The 23336-nt window shown below is 39.0% G+C and overlaps 1 protein-coding gene across 3 annotated transcripts in view; it reads left to right on the top strand.

Moving 5' to 3' along the window:
• Window positions 1-23336, top strand: part of GRIA4 (glutamate ionotropic receptor AMPA type subunit 4) — a 280944-nt gene that overhangs the window by 164697 nt on the left and 92911 nt on the right. For all 3 annotated transcript variants that reach the window (XM_070943962.1, XM_070943963.1, XM_070943965.1), the window contains exon 4: window positions 9321-9505. In XM_070943962.1, the coding sequence (XP_070800063.1) occupies window positions 9321-9505 (185 nt within the window). The remainder of the gene's footprint in view (window positions 1-9320; window positions 9506-23336) is intronic.

Genomic DNA, 23336 nt, shown 5'->3' with positions numbered 1-23336 from the left:
GCAAATGTTTATTTTTCATAGAACAAAATATTCAACCATTCTAGTAATCAAATATGCATAACAAAACAGTAACACGACCAGTTTAAGTACAATAATAATAAAAATAAAATCAATTATGTTAAAAGCTCTGGTGAATATAATTGCCTTTTCTCTTGTGTAGAGTTTGTGTGAATGTTTCCAGGAGGGGTATTCCACAATTATAATAGTGCCAAACCCCAACCCCCCAAAAAAATCTGGCTTTATTTACCACCTGCCTTCCCTTTAAAGACCAATTTTCTTGTATTCTAATTTGTGTCCTAAAGAGCAAGCTGATGATACACATGTTATTTAGTAATGATTTGTTAACGTCACACTTCTCTAGAAAGTGGGAATGTTGAGACTGTGAGCATCAATTAAAGTGTGCAGGTTTGTTTTGTATATATTCTTATTTGTTTCAAGGATTTTTGTCCTACTCTTTCCCCAAGTGGTTTCTAGAGTAGCTTTATATAATAAAATTATATTATTTGGGCTGTGTCATTCTGGTCCTTTAGCAACCATATGCTGCTCAAGCTTCCTGAAATTAAATATTGAAAGTAAAATAAACAAATTCACAAAGTCAAGGGTCAGGCAGATGCTCCAAGGATAAATTCGTGAAGAGGAGTATTGGAATTCTAATTACAACAAAGATAGTTGTTTGCTACAATTTTTATTTCGAAGAAGCTTTCTTTCTAGTGTGGGTTGTTGATGAGAAGGGTACCATTATCTTAGGCACGAAATATATTTGCCAGTGATATGTTCAACTCCATCTCTGAGTGAGACTGGAGTTAATACTTCAATAAAGGGGATTTTTTTAAAAAAAATAGATACTGCTATGAAAAATATTCTTTCTCGTTCCTGGTGGTTACAGGGATACAGTCATGTGGTTTTCTTAGCAATATTATTGGTCATGTTAATATGTGATGCATAAATGCTTGCTCTTAAATTATACATAAGGAAATCACTATGAGCATAAATTGGACCCTGCACCTGTGGGAATAAGATAGGAAAAAGAAGGAGGAGGAGGAGGAGGGGAAGAGGAGGAGGAGGAGGAGGAGGAGGAGGAGGAGGAGGAGTTGAGCATAGGGGCATGGTCCTTACTGCAAGCCAGGGCTTCCAAACTGAGCAATATATCTATGATTGAAAAAATAAATAAACAGAAATAAAATTAAAGTTTAAAAATTAATTAAATATATGATTGCTATTGAAGGTTTTTTCCCCCTTTTGTCCAGTAAGCAATATGAAATTGGAGAGGTGGCTTAAATATTCTGAATAATCATAAATTGAGCTGAAGCAAAACATTCCTCTTTACTTACACTCCAGTAAGTTCTAAACTGAGACCCAGTTTGGTGTAGTGGTTAAGGCACCAGACCAGTGACCATGCATTTCAATCTCACCTTAGATATGGAAGCCACCTGAATGACCTTGGGTCCTGCTCTAGCTTAAATGGTTGGCAGAGCTGGATTATGTCCCTAGATTCCAAAATAGATTTATGAGTTAAATCTGATGTAGAGGAATATTTTTACCTCTTCCTCTCCAAGTGGAAGGACATCTAAAATTAAACAGCAGTATATTTGAAAGCAAGCCTTTCTTCAAGGGGTACATAATTATTTTAGAGAATTCGTTGTGACAATTAAGTGTAGCAGTGGATAGCTTAAGTGGCTTTATAAGAGGTCTAGATAAAATTCACAGCGGTAAGATAAACCTTGTCAATCCTTATTAGTCAGACTAGTTAAATGGAACATCTTTATAGCACAGAATGCTTCTAAAGTTCCTTCTGGTTATGAACGAAAAACATGTTGGGTAAAGCAAAAGCTCTATTGCCAGTTATAACTTCTGTATAAATATTTGTCAGTCTCTTATTGCAAACAGATTGTGTCTCGGGCAGACTTCTTTATTGTCAGTTCACTGTCTGTAAGCAAGGATTCCTAGTCAAGGAATCATCAAGACCACTGCCAGAAATACTGACAGGGTAGAGTTTTTATATACAGGGCAAGCCACTAGTCCAGTGATGGCGAACCTTTTTGGCACCGAATGCCCAAAGCAGAACGCACACGCACATATGCGCACACGCTGGAGTGCCGGAAACTGGAAGACCACCTGGTGTTCAGGTTTCCGGTTCTCCAGCACATGTGAAAACCAGCTGGCTGTCACTCCGTCGCCAGCTGCACTTTTGGTTTCCAGTGTGCGCATGCACACCGGCCAGCTGGTCTTCAGGCATGCGCGTGCCAGAAACCAAAAGAGCAGCTGGCGACGGCATGCATGCCCACAGAGAGGGCTGTGTCTGCCATCTCTGGCATGCATGCCATAGGTTCGCCATCACGGCACCAGTCTATAAAATAGGAGCAAACCGAACTCCACTTTAGCACTGATGATGTTACATAGTTGTGTAATGAAACATCTGCAAGAAAACAACCAATTTCAGAGAGCACCAAGGACCCCACAGTTCAATCCTCACTGCAAACATTCTCTCCCATTGAAAACCTTTGTATCTTGTACAATATGTGATTACTGCACAATGAGGGAAGAGAGCACAATTTTATGTGATATGAACTACATTAGACATGTCAAACACATGGGCCGGATCCGGCCCACGATAGACCCAGAGTTGGATCTATCGTGGGGCTGTCTCAGAAATGGCGAGGGACCAGCCTGTGCTGCCCTGGGCTGTCCCGGCCACGCTCATTCAGTCGGTCACAACACCAGGCCACACCCACCCCAGCCCCGAAGGGCAAACAAAATCCTGATATGGTCCGCAATGGCATCAAGTTTGATACCCCTGCACTACATGATATGGGGCCGCAGGTAACAAAGGCTGAGGTTTGTGCTATTCATACCGGTTTTGGGCATTTCTTTTATCACTGTAGTTTGTATGAGATGCCTATGGTTGCAGTGATCTTCAGCATTATTAGCACAGGAAAAACCAAACGTCAGTTAGTACCTATTAGCAAGGGCTACCTTTTCTGCCATCTATAAGAAAGGATTAGGCCATTGTATAAAGAAGTTCTATCCCACATCACTAATCCTCTCTTCATATTTCTCCCAATTCCTGCTGTTGATACCAACCATCTGGGTCCATGTGAGGCAGAGTTCTGACCCAGCTCCCCAACATGACAAACCCCCTGAAGTTAATTCAAAGATTCCTTTATTAGAAATGCCGGCAGCCCCGGCAAAAAGTTTCTCTCTCAAAGCAGGTTAACAAGTCCGGCTGGCCAGAAGATGAATAGTTGTCTGCCACATCTATTCATCTCCGCCCCCTGCCTTTTATCCCCACAGCTAGGGTGGGGCTTCGCTAGCAGCAGTGGCTCTTCCTTCCCAAGGATCTGCCCACGGATTTCCACTGCTCTCCTCTCCTCTGCCTTCTGCGCATCTGCACCTCAGGCATTGGACCCAGCTGTTCCTCTTCTTCCTCGTCAGCCACCTCCAGTCCTGGGGGCTGTTGACTCTCCATCTGAGGGCTGACAGAGGGCCCAGACTCCACCTCTGTCTCTCTCTCTGCCAGCTCCATTCCCTCTTCCCCCTCGGAGCTCTCAGGTTTTCTTGATCCTGACCCTGACTCCCAAGCCTCCTCCTCCTCTGATTCGGCTGCTGGAGGGACCGGCGACCAACAGGCCACAACACAGTAATTTAAAAGACAGCATTGATAGGTCTTCATGAGTAATTTACAAGCTTTGATTCAACATTTACTCCAAACTCATTTTATTTAATATGAAAGGAGTGTATCTGTATGAAAGAAATAATCCCAAATGTTAAATAGTAGCAAATGGCCCTCCAATGTTGAAATCCCAAAACAGAGACCTACAAATCATTAATAGAATTTGACATGATCAGGTGTGAATTGTAACAGAAAAATAGCAATGACTTTTATTAATTCGCACTTGCCATGTTTTGTCCTGGGATAAATTTTGTGTTATGAATATAATACAAAAGCTGCAAGTTTATATCTCATAATAGAAAAGGTATGGCTGTGTAGAGCATCATGGATCGGAAGGAAAAATGGGTGTTCAGAGCACCGGAACACTCATATTTCACTTAACTGCAGCTCTTTAAAGCAGTTGTATCTCTTCCCAGCTGTCACCTGTGGTCGCAGTGTGATTCTAGAACAGGGGTCCTCAAACTTGGCAGCTTTAAGACTTGTGGACTTCAGCTCCCACAATTCTCCAGCCAGCATAGCATAGCTGGCTAGAGAATTCTGGGAGGTTTTTTTTTTTTTTTAAATTTGATTTATATGCCGCCTTTCTCTGGAGACTCAGGGCGGCTTACAGTGCATTAAGCAATAGCCTTCATACTTTTGTATATTTATACAAAGTCAGCTTATTGCCCCCACAAACTGGGTCCTCATTTAACCTACCTTAGAAAGGATGGAAGGCTGAGTCAACCTTGAGCCTGGTAAGATTCGAACCTACAGAAATTGCAGGCAGCTGTGTTAATAACAGGGTGCATTAAACCACTGTACTACCAAGGCTCTTGGTTGAGTTGAAGTTCACAAGTCTTAAAGCTGCCAAGTTTGAAGACCTCTGTTCTAGAAAATGATGTATGTATTTTAAAAAGATAGACATGCTACATATTTAGTACTATATGCCCCCTTTCACATTCAAAGCACTGCATGTCCCTATAAAGATCTGGAAGGTGGCCGGTTAGTGCCAAACCATTTTCAATGCCTTCAAAGCATCCGACAGGAGCCAGTTTGGTGAAGTGGTTAAGGCACCAGGAGACTCTGAGTTTTAGTCTAGTTTTAGTTCTCAGCCCCGGGAAAAGGCAATGACAATGATCGCTTCTAAAAATCTTGCCAATAGATTGTTCAGGAATCAAGGCTGATTTAAGGCATGCGTACATAAAAATGCATCATATTACATTTGAAACCATACTACATGGTTTCTCATTTGAGGCCCAATGCAAAATGAAGTTCCTGTTCTAGACTGTGAACCATGGGAGGAAAAGTTCCCCAGTAATAGATTGGGCTTTTTTTCAATGCAAATTTTTAGCACTGACTCTGCGGGATAATCCAGATGAAGGCTATAGTGGAGGAAAAAAATTAAAGCTTGTTTGTCACGTTCTAATAAACTAATATTAGTTTGCATAACGTTCCCATGCAGGTAAATTACGAATGGAAATGCTTGAATTCATATAGCAATAGCACTTAGCACTTAGACTTATATACCGTTTTACAGTGCTTTACAGACCTCTCTAAGCGGTTTTACAGAGTCAGCATATTGCCTCCAAACAATCTGGGTCCTCATTTTACCCACCTCGGAAGGATGGAAGGCTGAGTCAACCTTGAACCTGGTGAGATTTGAACTGCCAGATTTCAGGCAGCCGGCAGTCAGCAGTAGTAGCCTGCAGTACTGCACTCTAACCACTGTGCCACCGCACCTCAATTATAATTATATAATTAATATGTGTTACTTAGCGCTAAGCTATATCCATCACCAAAGCACTTTCCATTAATCAATACGATTCATTTGGAGATATTTCGTATAATAGTTCCAGTTGTATTGTTTCTTGGAAATGGCATCTTTATTGATATTTGTATCACCAAAAACTTAAGATAAGACAAATGGGTCTTCTATTTCAATATTTAATATTCTGCTTCTCTACATTTGATATTAGTAGTTAATTTCATCTTTCAGTTAAACAAAAGGGCTATTTTATTCTGAGTCATATTCTTATTCTGTTCAATCTGAAGCAAAGGATTAACTGAAAGGGTTGCTATCAAAAACCCAGCCAGTGTTATCAGCTTAAGTGAGTCATGTATATAAAATCCTAATGTGCTTTTAAATAGGAAGCTATAAATGGGAGAGATGGGGAAACGAGATGTAAGAATATGTTATTTGGAAAAGGACATAGGAAAAATTGGAAAAGATAATTGCACACAGGGCCATCGAAAAAGACTATGCAACTTGGAAAGAATTGAATAATTGTGCAGTAATTTAAAAATAATTCTTTGTTCTTTCTCAGAAGGATAAAAAAAAAAAACCAAGAAAGCTGATTCCAGTTTAAAAATTAACCTTGATGGCTGAAATATTTGTTTTACCTGTTAAAATTATTTACAAAGGATATATATACTAACTAACTGGTAATCTAAGGTTCATATCTGCTCAAGAATCAGTAAATAAGGCTAAGCTGTTTTACCTGTATGTGTCATCTAGGCCAGGGGTGGGCAAATGTGGCCCTTTTACAACCTGTGGACTTAAATTCCCAGAATTCCTGAGACAGCCAAGCTGTCTCAGGGAGTTGAAGTTCACAGGTTGTAAAAGGGCCACATTTGCCCACCCCTGATCTAGGCTGATGCAATGTTGGTCAGGTCAGAACTAAGAATTGTTCATGTATGTATATCCTAATCTCTTAATCCATTTTCATCTAATAATCTAAAACGTGTGAGTAAACCATTATATTAAGTGTTCACCCTTGTTCATTTCTTAATAAACTGAAGATAGTAGACTTTAATAGATTTTTTTAAGAAATCCTCCCCCCCCCCCAAATCTCATACATCGTCACACAAGGTTTTCATAGAAATGTACATGTGAGATTATCTATCCATTTCTTCTCACTCATTGCAGTGAGTTCTGCAATGAGAATGTGCTATAATATTGTAATGGAATAGAATTCATTATTTAACTTTATTTACCTGGCTTATATAGCAATAGCACTTAGACTTATATACCACTTCACAGTACTTTAGAGCCATCTCTTAAGCGGTTTACAGAATCAGCATATTACCCTCAACAATCTGGGTCCAGGATGGAAAGCTGCGTCAACTTTGAGCCAGTGAGAATCGAACTGCTGGCAGTCAGCAGAATTAGCCTGCAATACTCCTTTCTAACCACTGTGCCACCACGGCTCTTCGATATGGCAGTCCAACAAGCAATTTAAATTGAATAGTTTATGACCTAAGGCAATGCTTAACTGTTCTTGCCATTAGATGGATTCCTCTGAAGTTCAGCCAAATTCTGATTTTCTGGGACTCCAGTCATTGGTTCTACCTTCCAGAACATCAAATTCTAACTTTTTAAAAAGCTGCTTTGTTTTATAACTGCTGAATATCTGACAAGTCTGCCAGTGCTGTTGATACAAGTTGAAGACATTAAGAAATGCTTCGACCATTCAGACTTTATGAAAACAAATCACTATTTTTCCAGCCCTTGAACATTTAAAAATGGGATTCTTTTTTTAAAAAAAATGGCTAGATCATTGAGATGTAAAAAAAAAAAATCCAAAAGAAGGTAGAAGCAGAACACTTCTTTATTGCTGTCAAGAAAACAACATGAATGGGTTCAAGTAGTCATCATGAGTTGAGCAAAGGACTTAATGGAAAATAAAATTATCAGAGTTTGTTGCAGAAATCACATCCGGAAAGCAGACACAGATAACTGATTCAGCAGGATTCATTCACTTCTCTTTATATACATAATAACGCATACAATACCAACAGTAGATTCTTCCAACTTGAAAGAGAGTTACAAACAAAAAGCACAGGCAGGGGAGAGAACAGCAGAGATGAGTTTCAGTTTCAATTTCAATTCAGAGAGCCGACTAGTTTGCAGCTTCAGAGCTCAGAGCTTAATACAGACAAAGAGAACTTCCTCTATACAGGGCAGTTAATCTAGGCTCCTTCCAGTTTCAGTTTCCAAACAGTCCTCATTGGCTGACTTAATTCTTATGCCTATTCATTGGCTGACCTTGTCTCTGTCAGTCATGAATTCCCTGACAAAAATCTGTGTGTCCTAGATTCCTATGATGTGTCCAGATGTAAAAGATGCAGATAATTTGCTGCTACTTTTTTTAAGGGTAGAAATACGCATTGTCCCATTATTTTCATTATTATTTTTTTTGTATTTTATATTCTGACAAACTAATAAAATTTTGAAAACTAAAAACCCCAAAAGAATAAATCATTCTTTTTGTCAAGGAATTTACGTCAGGTAAAGTAAACACGAAAGACTCTATGTTGAATAGAAGGTTCCTTGGAAGCAAGTGACAATTTAACTCAACTATTTTGGCGGAGTTTTTTTTTATTTTCAACTTATTTTTCATCCTTTATTATCTTTAAGGGAGATACATTTCGACCAAATATATGAAAAAAAAAATTATGACCCTGTTCACCTGTCCTATCTAACAAATTTGTGAAACAACAATAATGCAAATTATAAATGGAAAAAGATACCAATAAGGCTTAAGACTACCATCTTGCCTGCCTAATGCAATGAATTTACTCATGACAATAAGTGGGTGGATGAATGAAGAGGTACCCTATTTTCTCGAAAATACGACATCCCCTGATAATAAGGCCAATCAGGCTTTAGAGCGCATGCGCTAAAATAAGCCTCCCTCCGAAAATAAGGCCTCCCCGAAAACATTTAAATGCAGAGCTGGAAATCAGGTAAGACAGCAAGAGGAGCCCGGTCTTGCTCCACGTGCCCCAAAATAATAAGACCTTCCCAAAAATAAGGCCAAGCACTTATTTTGGAGTTCAAAAAAATATAAGATAGGGTCTTATTTTCGGGGAAACATGGTATATAGAAGCATATTCTATGGCAACTCTTTTTTTTCTCAGATGATATATGCTTGTATATTGGTGAAAGATTTTAATTTACTTGCATTACCAGTTGAGTAACAGATTAATTAATAAATTTAAGATACACGCTTTCAATACTGCAGCAGCAGACCATTGCACAGAAACAGATGGATGGATGGATGGAAGGAAGGAAGGAAGGAAGGAAGGAAGGAAGGAAGGAAGGAAAGAAAGAAGAAAGAAAGAAAGAAAGAAAGAAAGAAAGAAAGAAAGAAAGAAAGAAAGAAAGAAAGAAAGAAAGAAAGAAAGAAAGAAATAGAAGTTAAACAATATCCAGAGATTAGGAAATAGTCTTTCTGAAGACCTTTGTTTGCATAGTTGATAAGTATGAGTATGTTGATTTATATGCTACAGTAAGCATTACGTAAAATTGAGGCTGAACAGCTTAGTATCCATCAGATATTTTGGGCTTCAGTTCACATCAGCAAGCAAGATTTGTGAAACAGTCTGGACCCTTGATCTTAATCCGCTCCTATTCAAATCAAAAGCCTACCTTATCTAGTATTGCATATTTAATAAACTGAACAATATTTAAACAATTGACAGGGTTGTGTGTTTGTGTGTGAGTGTGCATGGGTGTAGTAGGGAGAGAAGAGAAACCACAGTCTGGTTAATGACTATAAATTTTAACTACTTGCCAACATTATAAGAAAAGGGATATTGATTAAATAGTCTTGTGATTCACAAAATGCAAGGACTACGTCATTTAGTGTATTGTTTCATTTTCTTTTAGGTTACTCAATACTTCAAGCTATTATGGAAACAGCAGGAGAAAAAAGCTGGCAAGTTAGCGCCATATGTGTGGAGAATTTTAACGATGCAAGTTACAGGCAGCTTTTAGAAGATTTGGACCGAAGACAAGAAAAGAAATTCGTAATAGATTGCGAAATAGAGAGGCTTCAAAATCTCTTAGAACAGGTAATGCTTTTAATGCCACACATCAGTGTTGCTTTAGAAGTGGACTCTCTTTTCGGTCTTTTATTCTTTCCTGTCTGTCAAGAGGACATTTTTCTCATCTCCACTTTTATACATAATCTGCTAATTAGTATCAATAATTGCCTCCATTTTTACTATAAATGGGAAATTCCAATAAAACACTGTTCAGATTCACCCAGGAGGCAGCATATTCTAGGAATTAATGAAATATAATGGTGAAAGACTTATTGCCTTAGATGTGGATGAATATTAGTCACATATAAAGAAGGGACACAATTCTTCAAACAAAGGAGTCTTCAGAGAGACTCCCTTCAAAAACTCTTTTGATAAATCTCTCTCACTCACACAAACACATTTATTAACATTAAGATTTTAACTTCCAGAGAAACATACATTTATTCAGTCAATACACTTGAAATCTGGTTAAAGAAATGCATCTGCTATTGCCACTGAAAGTTTGGCTTTTCTTTGGAGGATACAATAAGGAAAGCACCAATATTTACTTCCAATGAAGATAGAAATCAGCATCACTAATAAATCATACTGCAACACTAATTTATTGACAGAACAGATTGCCATACTGTAGCTATAGTTTGGAAGATAGTAGTGGGCAGATATGCTAATGGTCCCATTGAAATATGCAATATGAAATTATAGGATTGTTAAATCAGGGCAGACATACAATCATACAGAATAAGAGAGTAGAATGGGAGGTTCTCAGCAAGAGATTCTATACAATGTCAGACAAATCGCTGTCCAATTTCTTCTTAAAAACCTCCAGTGATAGAGCATCCGCAACTTCTATAGGCAAGCCATTCCATTGATTAATTTGTTTTCACCATAGATAGGAAATCTTTCAAAGATCCAGATATCTTACACAGTATCTTGTCTATATCAATTTGACTATATCATTTTTACAGCAGACTTGGAATTCCTCTGTAAACCAAAGAGCAGTTAATATTTTTTCACTGGTAGTCTCATCGTTTCATTCCACTCAGCCTAATTTTGGTAAACGGGTTGGTTGGTTGATTGATTGGTACCCAATAATCAGTTACCAGTCTGTCTGAAACACAATCACATGCCATGTAACACAATTCAGCAAGCTCAATAAGATCTTACTGTCTCTCTCTCTCTCTCTCTCTCTCTCTCTCTCTCTCTCTCTCTCTCTCTCTCTCTCCCTCCCTCCCTCCCTCCCTCCCTCCCTCCCTCCCTCCCTCCCTCCCTCCCTCTCTCTCTCTCTCTCTCTCTCTCTCTCTCTCCACAAGTCTTAAAGTTGCCAAGATTGGAGACCCCTGATCTAAATTACTACTATAGTTATCATATCTTTCTTTTCTTATTTTTTAAACTCAATTTTCTTTTCTGTGTGCATATTTTTCACATTAGCTATTATTTTTATTACAGAGCCATTTTGGTGTAATAGTTAAGGCACCACATTAGAAATCAGAAGACTTTGAGTTCCAGTCGTGTTTTAGACACAAAGACATTTGGGTGATGTTGGGTCAGCCATTCTCTCTCAGCCCTAGGAAGGAGGCAATGGCAAATTAGTTCCAAAATCTTGCCAAGAAAACTGCAGGCAGACTAGGAGTGAACACAGACTTCAAGGCACCAGATATACATACATATACACATACACACATGCACGCACGCACGCTTAAAAATGCATCTTCTTCATTATTTCTTTGCAATGCTTTTTCCTAAGTATTCATTAACCAATAACCAGTGAATCTTCACTTTGTGTATGCTAGCTGCAACATATCACAATCTCTATGGTTTGTTTGTTATGAAACACAAACATTGGGAAAGGCATATAAACTCCATTTATTCATTCATTCATTCAAATTATTTTTATCATGTCTTCCTCTAAAAAGATTCCCAGAGCAGCTTACAAAAAATAATAAAACTAATTTTTCCTTTAGTTTATAATTTAAAAGACACAACAGGGAAGAGAGAAGGAAAATAGTGATTCTGACCTTGCCTGTACTGCTGAAACAGTACAGGCTGAGGGTCAATGTAATCCCATATTACATTTTCAGTCTGATGTTTCAAGAAAGCATGTAAGGGTTTATTTATTTATTTAACATATGGCATATACATGAAATAGCAATATAAATTAGCATTTCAACTAGATTAGTAGAACTCAATAAAATATAAATTGTCAAAAAGATCTATGTTCAAATATCAATGTCTAGGCCATGTAACTATTGGAGCATGGCATTGTTTATATTAAAAAAAAATCAGATACTGGACTGGTATATGTTCTTAACTTACAGCCGTACAGATAATACAATTTACAGTTTGACATGGGATCCCACAGTCACACTGAGGGGAAGAGCCTTGGTAGTACAGTGGTCTAAGGCACCCTGTTATTAAGCTGGTTATTAAGACCAGCTGCCTGCAATTACTGCAGGTTCGAATCTCGCCAAGGCTCAAGGTTGACTCAGCCTTCCATCCTTTCTATGGTAGGTAAAATAAGAACCCAGTTTGTGGGGGCAATAAGCTGATTTTGTATAAATATACAAAAGGATGAAGGCTATTGCTTAACGCATTGTAAGCCGCCCTGAGTCTCCAGAAAAGGGCGGCATATAAATCAAATTAAAAAAAAAAAGGATACTATGCTCTATTTATGCAGAGAGTCCCAGCAGACACCATGTGATGTGCAAATCCTATTCAGAATTATCCATTGATGACATGGTTCAGGCACCTTTTTTGTAGGGTCATTTATAAGTCTTCCTATAACTGGGTGTATTCCATAGGGAATTGATGTTAAAGTTGTTGGGAAGATGCTGTGCAAGTACCACTGGAGGCTTCCTGGATTTGAATCTTCCTGCTGATAAAGGAGGAAGGTCGACATGCATCCGTAGGAGTGAGTTGTTCATCATTTTTCTGTTTCCTCTTCCTCGTAAAGCTGGTGGTGCTATACTGCTCAGAACAGGAAGCTAGCAAGTTGGAGTGATTTTAATATATCCTCATGGTGTCGTTGAGTCTAGTATCTAACTTATTAGTATGGCATCTGTTAAGCCTGTGATGGCGAACCTATGGCACGCATGCCGAAGGGGCACACAGAGCCATCTCTCCGGGCATGCCAGCTGTCACCCGTTGCTTTTCCGGGTTCCATGCGTGCTGGCCAGCTGGTCTTTGCATGCACAGAAGCACTGGAAACCGGAAGAACAGCTCCCTGATGTGCATGTGCGCGCGGGGAAGCTGAGCTTCCGGTTTCCAGCATGAGCGCTGGCCAGCTGGTCTTTGCACATGCATGTGTGTCAGAAAGACCAGGTGACCGGTGCGCATGCACATGCCGGAAACCAGAAGCTCAGCTTCCCGGTGTGAGCATGGGCGCCAGGGAACTGCTCTTCTGATTTCCGGCGCTCCCATTCATGCGTGCCGGGGAGATGTTTTTCCAGTTTCCAGTGCTCCCCCATGCGTGCATGCATGCTCCTGTTTCGGCACTCAGTGCCGAAAAGGTTCACCAACACTATGTTAAGCCATACAGGGACACAATATTGTATTGCAGAGTAGATCAACCCTAAGGCTGAGGGTGGCAGCTGAAGCTTCCCATTTAGTTCCACGTAATTTCTGAGTATGTTGCTGCTAGTATTTATTTTTGCTGCTTTATTTTTTAGGTGTTTCTTGTAGGAAAGAGTCTGTTCCAACATTACTCCAAGGTACTTTGAATGGGGATCATAGGGGAGTAAGTTGTTGTTTAAGTAGACCTTTTGGGGCTTCATATTCTAGTTTGTGGTTCATATGCTAGTTTGTTGTTTGTATGCTAGTTTGTTGTTAAGCACGTAGTTGCTGGTGCTAGGAGTGAGCCTCCAAGCAGTGAAGAATTTTCCCAAGATTTTAAGATCTTTGGATAGGAGGCTGTCAGCCAACTCCATGTGTTTTTCTTGTACTGCTATGGTTATAATTTAGAATAGACTTCTTTATTGGCCAAGTGTGATTGCGTGTGGACACATAAGGAATTTGTCTTTGGAGAATAAAATACATTCATCGAAAATAAAAAGATACAACACTTAGTGATAGTCAAGGTTACTAATAAGCTATCAAATCGTACTAGGAAACAAATAAAAACAATATAAATTGAAAGATATAAGCAACATGGTTATAGTAATAAGTGGGAAGAAATAGATACTAGTAAGGAAGAGAAGAATAATAGTAATACAGTCTTAGTAATTTATTTGACAGTGTTGTGGGAATTAGTCTTTAAACAGAGTGATGGCGTTTGGGAAAAAAGTGTCCTTGTGTCTAGTTGTTCTGGTGTGCAGTGCTGTATAGCGTCGTTTTGAGGATAGAAGTTGAAACAATTTATGTCCAGGATGTGAGGGATCTGTAGATATTTTCACAGCCGTCTTTTTGACTTGTGCAGTATACAGGTCCTCAATGGAAGGCAGGTTGGTAGCAATTGTTTTTTCTGCAGTTCTAATTATCCTCTGAAGTCTGTGTCTGTCTTGTTGGGTTGCAGAGCCAAACCAGACAGTTATGGAGGTGCAGATGACAGACTCAATAATTCCTCTGTAGAACTGAATCAGCAGTTCTTTGGGCAGTTTGAGCTTTAATCCTTCCTTAGCATACAACCTGCAACAACAACAAAAATACATCTGAAAATGAAGCTTCCATTCCCTGTTGACAGATATATTTTTTTTCTCGAAGTCATCTAAACTACTGACTTTCAGTTCCTTTTGTGGCAATGAGTTCACAAATAAAAAAAATTATGCATCGTATAAAAAGAAATTTCACCCTTTGTCTCAATAATATTGCAGACTTCTGGATGATCCCAGGTTCTAGTCTAGAAGAACAGGACAAGCAAGCTATTTTAAATTATATTTTTATTATCTGCAGAGTTTATGTAGCTTTTGTGCTGGCGTGACAATCTTTTAGCAATATGACAAGTAGAATATTCTAGGGCTTGAGACTTGGCCTTTGAAGGTGAAAAAGTTGCTTCCGGGCACATAGGGTTGTTATGTAGAAACTGTCAGAAGCTCTTTAAAACAGCTGCATCTCTGATCAAGATGGATTAGCTTAAGGGGCTGCCAATGCTTTGAAACACCTTCTCCTCTTAAATCTGAAGGATGGTACAGCCTGATGGCAGTCTTCATGGAACATCATACATTTCTGTAAAAACATTATGAGTGGCAAGTTTAATTTCAGTCTCTTCCTGGCAGTTCCTAACATTGTCTTTTTCATTCAGTTGACATTTTCAGTAAGTGTTCACCTATGTCCTTCTCTACATCCATTTCTTCAGCAATCACAGCTAATTCAGACTCAGACATCACATATATTTTCTTAGAATTTCCTTGGCTTCGGTTTCCATCATTTATTCTCATTTATTCTCATTTGCCGTTTTATGACCAATCCCTAATTACGGTTTTTAATAAGTTTCTGTGTTCTGTAAGTATACCAAATTCAATAAAACAGTTTCAAGCGACTTACTGAACCAGAGTGATATTGCTAATTAGTTTTTTTTTTTTAAATGAGAAATAGATAAACTTGACTCTCATTCATACTTCAAATGGATGATAGTGCCCTTCGGTTTTGCTTTTCCATTTATTTCCTTTATTGATTAATACTTTTACATAAGGGGTGTAAATCCCATCAAATTCATAGGATTGCAGTGTTATCTACTTTTCAGATGCGGTAGAAGGGAAGGAACATTCAGTCTGGGCTATCATCTTCTCTTTCAGTTTGATTTCATATCAAGCATTTTGGATATTTACAATCTCTTTTTATTCTGGGAAGCAAATTAAGGAGGCCAATAGCTTTGTAGTCTTCACTGTGTTTTCATGTACGCTCATACATATCTATCACACCGTTCTCTTTCCTGGCCAGCAATGTTACAAAATTTTGCAAAAACCAGAAAAGGAATAAGAAATAATAAACCAAAAGAAGTAAGTCATAAGATAAGGAAATATGAAAGGAAACACAGCTACATTTATTTTATATCAAACCATTCAGATCCATTGCTATACATTAAAGCCACCTTTGCCTCCATAAACCCTTTTATGCATTGTCATTTGATATTTAAACTGTGCTTGTTTGAATACTTTACATCCATTGCTATTCTTACCATATTCAGCAACCTAACTTCAACTCCATATTCACCTAAGTCATCCTGTAATTCAAGCTTCTTCGCTTTATTAAGCACTTTCTCTAAATCAGCAGGCATACAATTATTCATTTTTTATTTATATATTTATCTGTATCCCACCTTTATTATTTTTACAAATAAGGTGGTCAACATATTCAACATACCTTCCTCCTCCTATTTTCCTCACATCAACAACCTTGTGAGGAGAGTTGGGCGGAGAGAATGACAGGCCGAAGGTCACCCAGCCAATTTTTCATGGCTAAGAACTAGAACTCACAGTCTCTCACTTTCTAGCTTGGTGCTTTAAACCCCAGACCAACTTGGCTCCTTAACTTCATACATTTATATAGCCCTACCTAGCATTATGGAAGCGGTGGCTCAGTGGCTAAGACACTGAGCTTGTCGATCAAGCTCAATTGAGCGGTTCGAATCCCTAGTGCTGCATAATGGGATGAGCTCCTGTTACTTGTCTCAGCTTCTGCCAACCAAGGAGTTCGAAAGCATGTAAAAAATGCAAGTAGAAAAATAGGTGGGAAGGTAACAGTGTTCCGTGCACCTTTGGCGTTTAGTCATGCCAGCCACATGACCACGGAGATGTCTTAGGACAGATCTGGCACTTTGGCTTTGAAACAGAGTTGAGCACCACCCCCTAGAGTCGGGAATGACTAGCATATATGTGCGAGGGGAAACTTTACCTTCACCTTACCTATCATTAAGCCATTCTACTGTTCCCAAATTTTGATCACTGCCCCCTCTTGGATCCTTTCACTTAAAATTCTGCCAAACACACTCAAGAAATTAATTCCTCTACAGTTGTTGCATTCACTTTTCTTTGTTTGGGGGTAATGGCAGTCACCACCAGCCAGAAATACCATCTTCATGCACATGTTAAATAAGACTTTTAGTCACTTCACAAGTGAACCATATTCATATTTTAACATTTGTCCAGTTACATTATCTGCACTTGCAGCCTTATCCTTTTTCAATATTCTCTAAAGCATTTGCAAATCCTTTTTTATCCATTCTTTTCGGACACTAAAATTAATAGTATTCATTTCAGTTCAACTCTTTGATATACCATGGTCATTCCCTTGCAGATCTCTCAAATTCTCCATCCAGCCTGTCCTTTTTTCGGGTTCATCATAAATCATTTTGTCACTTTTATTTTTAATCCCGTTCACTCTCTTGCTTTAATCTGTTTTCACCCAGTTCCAGGATAGATTTTTTTTCTCCCATTCAAAATTGCTGTTTTTTCTTTTTCTTCTAGTTCTTTGCTCTGCCTAGAAACTTTGCCACCATCGTTTTCCGAAATCTGAACATTATAAATATTTTTTCTCTCTTCCTCATCGTCTGCAGCAATTATTGTCATATATGCATGTTTTCTTATCCGACTAAACCATATCCAGACCATTGAGATTTAAAGAAAACTCAATTTGATATAGGGGGTAGAAACAGAACATTCCTGACAATTGCTGGATTTTGCCCATGCCTGTTTCTGGTATGCATTTTACAGATAGTCCTTGACTTATGACCATAATGGAGATTTCTCATTATGGTTGTAAATCATGATGGTCATAAAACAGGTCAACCATATGATCAACCCAATTTTACAATCTTTTTTGTAGCAGTCATTAAGCAAACCCTGCATTCATTAAGGAAATTTATTTTTTGCTATGGTCTGGTCTTGCCAAAAACAGGAAGTAAATGCCAGTTTTCAGCAAAAAAAAGTCATAAAACGTGGCCACATAAGTGTGGGACACTGCAGAAGGACATAAATGAAGGCCAGTTGCTGAGCATATTAATATAAGGGAGGGGGGGCATCAGAACCTCCACATCAAATTCTAAGTACCCCCCGGGAAGGTCTGTCATAACTTCAAGTGATCATTAAGTTCAAGACCACCTGTAGTTCTCTCATTCATAATTGAACATGCACTTTTCCTCCGCCAGATCACTCTACAAAGTCAGAAGTTCATTCATTTTTACTGTTTTCTTCTTTCTCTTAGATTCACTTTAAAAAAAAAATGTTTCTCTCTCTCTCTCTCTCTCTTTTTTGGTTAAATGATGTTATTCACATCTTAATTATTAAGGGTAGTTTTTATGTGTAATACACATTAAACATGAGTAGAGCATCAATCACACCATCATGGCTGCCATCTTGACATTTTTTTTTTTACTGTAACTCATCAAGTTGGTGCCTTTCATATGCCATGAAGTCAGCAGATGTGTGACATTACGGTCTACCAATGCTACCTTTTAGTAAGATATAGAAGATATAATTTGGTTATCAAACTCAGTCCTACCTTCTGTCACATGCCACATTCTCTGCTAAGGCAGTTTTGGCATATTTTGTCCAATATTTAAAATAGTGTGATGGGAATCCAATTTTAAATCCTGTCATTAATCCCTAATTGAGATAATTACTTTTTTTTCAAATCAACATAGGTTGCCTGTGTCCTATCCCACCAATCAAGAGGTGTACTGATACAACCTCAGGATTCGTACTTCATTTAAAAGACCTTTAAATTAATTCCCAAGGTCATAAATAATGTGTATCCCATACTTACGGATTGGAAAAGGAGTTGCGTATGTGAATTTTGTTTTTTTGCTAAAGATCTAAAGACAAACTTTGTCCTACCCAGATGTGACTTGCAGCAAAGGAGTGCCATCTAGTGGTTTTGTCAATTGTTTTATTATGCTGCTACTTTTTAAACAAGATACTGAGCTTTTTGCCTCATTAAAATATGTTGTGAGCTGGAGATTTCAGTTGGTTTTCTTTAAAAAAAAACAACAACAGGCAATCATAATTGCTTTCAGAGTTAGTGAAGATGTAAATAATCTGGAAAATAGAGTTCATGTGGAGTATTTCTAAATGAAGCAGAAACTCTATAATGCAGAAATAAACATGTCAGCATGGAAAACAATTTTATTTTATTAATTTATTTTAGTATGTATTTGCTTTAATGTGTTGTGAGCCAAAAATGTTATTTCAAGTATCTAGACAAATTAAAGAGAAATAGAGGCTCTGAAGATGTTGAGAGGGTTATTTTTTTAAATAAATTCTCATAAAGTTGTTCAGCTATTGGTTGATATATTGAATGATGATCACACAATATATTGAATGATGATCAGACAGATTTAATGCATGATGATTTAGTTTCACTACAGCTTGTTAGTAAATTCAGACTTTCCCCAGTTAACTAACCGTCAAACACAATTATTTATGGCCTGAATACAGTGTTGCTTAAATTGTTGACTCAATTTCACATCATTATTTCAATGTGTTATATATATTTTTGTGCCTTCACTGCTTATCTGGATATAGAGATGGAAGTGTGATAATTTAGAGGAAGGAATAGTTTTATTCTTAGTAATCTTGCAGGACAGGGCTAGAATCAGTAGGTTGAAATTTCAGGAAGTGGACTCGGGCTAGATAGCATGATGTTTTTCTGGGCAGTAATTGGTGTCAACAAATGAAGTAAGTTGCCTCATAAAATGATATAGGCTAAAGCCTTCTGGACAGCCATCTGTCCAGAAGGCTTTAGCAGATCCTGAACTGAACAGGGGGTTGGAGTAGCTGACCATGAAGATAGAACATGGAATAATAGAGTTGGAAGATTTTCTAGTCCAAACCCCTGCTCGAGCAGGACACCCTATGCCCGTGATGGCAAACCTATGGCACGCGTGCCACAGGTGGCACACGGAGCCATATCTGTGGGCACGCGAGCGTTGCCCTAGCTCAGCTCCAGCGTACATGGACATGCAGGCCAGCTGATTTTTGGGCCTTCCGGGCCCACCAGAAGTCGGCTTCCAGAGGGCCTCTGGGGGGGTTGGAGAAGGCTGTTTTTGCCCTCCCCAGGCTCCTAGAAAGGCTCTGGAGCCTGGGGAGGGCGAAAAAACGGGCCTTCCGGTCCCACTGTGCCATCGCGTGCCAATAGCAGGGAGAGCGCGGGGAGTCGCAGGCACATGCACGGTGGGGCAGGGTGCACTGAATTATGGGTGTGGGCACATGCATGCACGGCACCCCTGTGTTCCCCCCACTTTTGGCATGCGATGGCAAAAAGGTTAGCCATCACTGCCCTATGCCATTTCAGATAAATGGTTGTCCAGTCTCTTTTTGAAAGCCTCCAGACTCAAACTCTGAAGGCAAGCTGTTCCATTGGTTGATTGCTGTCACTGTCAGGATGTTTCTCCTTAGTTCTATGTTGCTTCTCTCCTTGATTAGTTTCCATCCATTGTTTCTCATCTTGCTTTTTGGTGCTTTGAAAAAATAGTTTGATTCCCTCGTCTTTATAGGAGCCCCTCAAATATTGGAACACTGCTATCATGTTTCTCCTAGTCCTTCTTTTCATTAGACCAGACATACCCAATTCCTGTAACCATTCTTCTATGTTTTAGTCTCCACCCCCCTAATCATTATGATAGTTTTCAACTCTATGATTCTAAGGAAAGAATGTAGTCAAATCAATGTCAAACTTCTTTATTTTGTAACTGTTTCTTTTGTCTTCAGCACATTTTCTTTTTCTCAAACCTACTGCCAAAGACATATGTTTAAAGATAAAATGGATGTACATAGATGGTTGCAAAAGCAGAGTTTACAATAAGTGAGTAGGCAATGCTTGGAATAAGTGAAATTGTTTAACATTTAAACGATTTCACTTATTCCAAGCATTGCCTGCTCACTTATTGTAAACTCTGCTTTTGCAACCATCTATGTACATCCATTTTATCTTTTAAGAGCTTTTATGTTCTAAATTGTTCTTATTGGCTTGCTTATTATTTAGTATTATGTTTTATTGTGGAAAGGGAGAAATGTGCCCTTAAAAAAAATGTAGGACTAAGAAATTGGAAGGAAAAAAATGCACAATTTTTGCATTTGGTTGTTGTTGTTAGTTGCGAAGTCATGTCTGACCCATCGCGACCCCATGGACAGGCCTTTCTGTCCTTCCCCGGAGTCCATTCAAGCTCACGCCCACTGGTTCAGTGACTCCATCCAGCCACCTCATTCTCTGTCATCCTCTTCTTCTTTTGCCCTCAATCTTTCCCAGCATTAGGTTCTTCTCCAGTGAGTCCTTCCTTCTCATTAGGTGGCCAAAATATTTGAGTTTCATCTTCAGGATCTGGCCTTCTAAAAACCAGTCAGGGTTGATTTCCTCTAGGACTGACCGGTTTGATCGCCTTGCAGTCCAAGGGACTCGCAGGAGTCTTCTCCAGCACCATAGTTCAAAGGCCTCAATTCTTTGGCGCTCAGCCTTTCTTATGGTCCAACTTTCACAGCCATACATTGCAACTGGGAAAACCATAGCCTTGACTATAAGCACTTTTGTTGGCAGGGTGATGTCTCTGCTTTTTTAGTAAGCTATCTAGATTTGCCATAGCTTTCCTCCCCAGGAGCAAGTGTTTTACAACAAGAAGCTCATGATTTGAGCCACAGTCAGCTCCTGGTCTTGTTTTTACTGACTGTATAGAGCTGCTCCATCTTTCGCTGCAGAGCACATAATCAATCTGATTTCTGTGTTGACCATCTGGTGATGTCCATATGTAGAGTCGTCTCTTGGATTGTTGGAAAACCTTTGCTATGACCATCGTATTCTCTTGACAAAATTCTATCAGCCTGTGCCCTGCTTCATTTTGTACTCCAAGGCCAAACTTGCCTGTTATTCTGGTTATCTTTTGGCTTCCTACTTTAGCATTCCAATCCCCCATGATGATAAGGAGATCATTTTTTGGTGTTAATTCTATAAGATGTTGTAGGGCTTCATAGAACCGGTCAATTTCATCCTCTTCAGAATCAGTGGTTGGGGCATAGGCTTGGATTACTGTGATATTGAATGTTTGCCTTGGATTCGAACTGAGATCATTCTGTCATTTTGGGGATTGTATCCCAGTATTGCTTTTCCTACTCTTTTATTGATTATGAAGGCTACTCCATTTCTTCTGAGGGATTCTTGCCCGCATGGTCATCTGAATTAAATTCACCCATTCCTGTCCATTTAGTTCACTGATTCCTAAGATGTCGATGTTCAGTCTTGTCATCTCTTGTTTGACTGCGTCCAGCTTGCCTAGATTCATGGATCTTACATTCCAGGTTCCTATGGAGAAAAAATCTTTACAGCATCAGACTTTCCTTTCACCAGCAGATGCAACCACAGCTGAGCATCCTTTGGGCTTTGGCCCAGTCACTTCACTCTTTCTGACACTACTAGTACTAGCCCTCTGCTCTTCCCCAGTAGCATACTGGACACCTTCCGACCTGAGGGGCTCATCTTCCAGCATCATATCTTTTTTCCTTTTGGTACTGTCCATGGGGTTTTCATGGCAAAGATACTGGAGTTCTACATTTCCTTCTCCAGTGGATCATGTTTTGTCAGAACTCTCTGCTATGACCTGTCCATCTTAGGTGGTCCTGCACAGCATAGCTCATAGCTTCATTGAGCTATGCAAGCCCCTTCGCCACGACAAGGCAGTAATCCATGAAGGGGGTGCATTTGGTAACTTTCCTGAAAAGTCTACTAAGCGAAGAAATAGTTTTTGCATTTTTTTTTTAATTTGATTTATATGCCGCCCTTCTCCGGCGACTCAGGGCGGCTTACAATGCGTTAAGCAATAGCCTTCATACTTTTGTATATTTATATAAAGTCAGCTTATTGCCCCCACAAACTGGGTCCTCATTTCACCTACCTTAGAAAGGATGGAAGGCTGAGTCAACCTTGAGCCTTGGAGAGATTCGAACCAGCAGTAAATTGCAGGCAGCTGTGTTAATAACAGGGTGTGTAGACCACTGTACTATCAAGGCTCTTGACAGTATGAAAGCTCATTAGCACAGCAATATTCTCTATAATAGACCTGAAAAGCACATCCTCTTTCGCAAAAATATAGCACTGTAATCAACCATTACTTATTTTATTTTAAGCTTGAGACTAAACTCCAGGACACAGGGAAATTCAGAATATTTGAAATGGCCATTCTATGTCTCACGATATATCTTCAGCATTGGAGTGGAATACAGCTGCTGAATATTCATTGATTTACGTGAGGTCACTATGTCACTATGATTTTAATACTGCATCCTGAGTGTGTTTTCTCCTCTCTTAAGGATAAGAGTAAGGAGTAACTGATCTTTCTGTTTAAAGCTTTATCCTGAGCACGACAATAAATCTCTTTCTAGGAATGCAAGCACACAAACATGAGTTTAGCTGCAGAAGATTCAAGGACGAAGCTCACACAAATAAGTTGCTTTTACTAAAGGCATGAAAATTGCTCTTACAACAATGAAGATCAGCTGGGGCAGAATCTCACCAGTTTAAATGTCAGCTCTGGGATTTAAATCTATTATCAGTTTCTCCAACCTACTTGGCAACTGACATTTTACTGCCTGGGTCTTAGCCTTGACTTTTGAAAGCATCTGCACAGTGTTTTGATAACAGTCTCAGACTCCTTGAGTCTATGGAGATTCTCAGCCATTTCAGGTCATGGTTATCTCAAACATATTTTAAAAGGCAACCTTGAGAACCTTCACTTCTCTTCCAAGCAGCTTCTTCAGTTCTGACTGAATGGTGGGAGGGGGAAGAATGGAAGGATTTATAAAAGGAATATTAATCCTTCCATTCCCTCCACCACCACCATTTAGTCAGAACTGACAAAGCTTCATAATAATAATAATAACAACAACAATAAACAATAACAACAACAACAACAAACAACAACAAAAACTTTATTGTCATTGTATAT

Source organism: Pituophis catenifer, unplaced genomic scaffold (genome assembly GCF_029215685.1).
Source record: "Pituophis catenifer annectens isolate HBS135680 unplaced genomic scaffold, rPitCat1.0.hap2 SCAF_4, whole genome shotgun sequence".
Taxonomy (NCBI): Eukaryota; Metazoa; Chordata; class Lepidosauria; order Squamata; family Colubridae; genus Pituophis; species Pituophis catenifer.
Note: the sequence above shows the minus strand (reverse complement) of the source record. Positions and strands in the feature narration are given on the sequence as shown.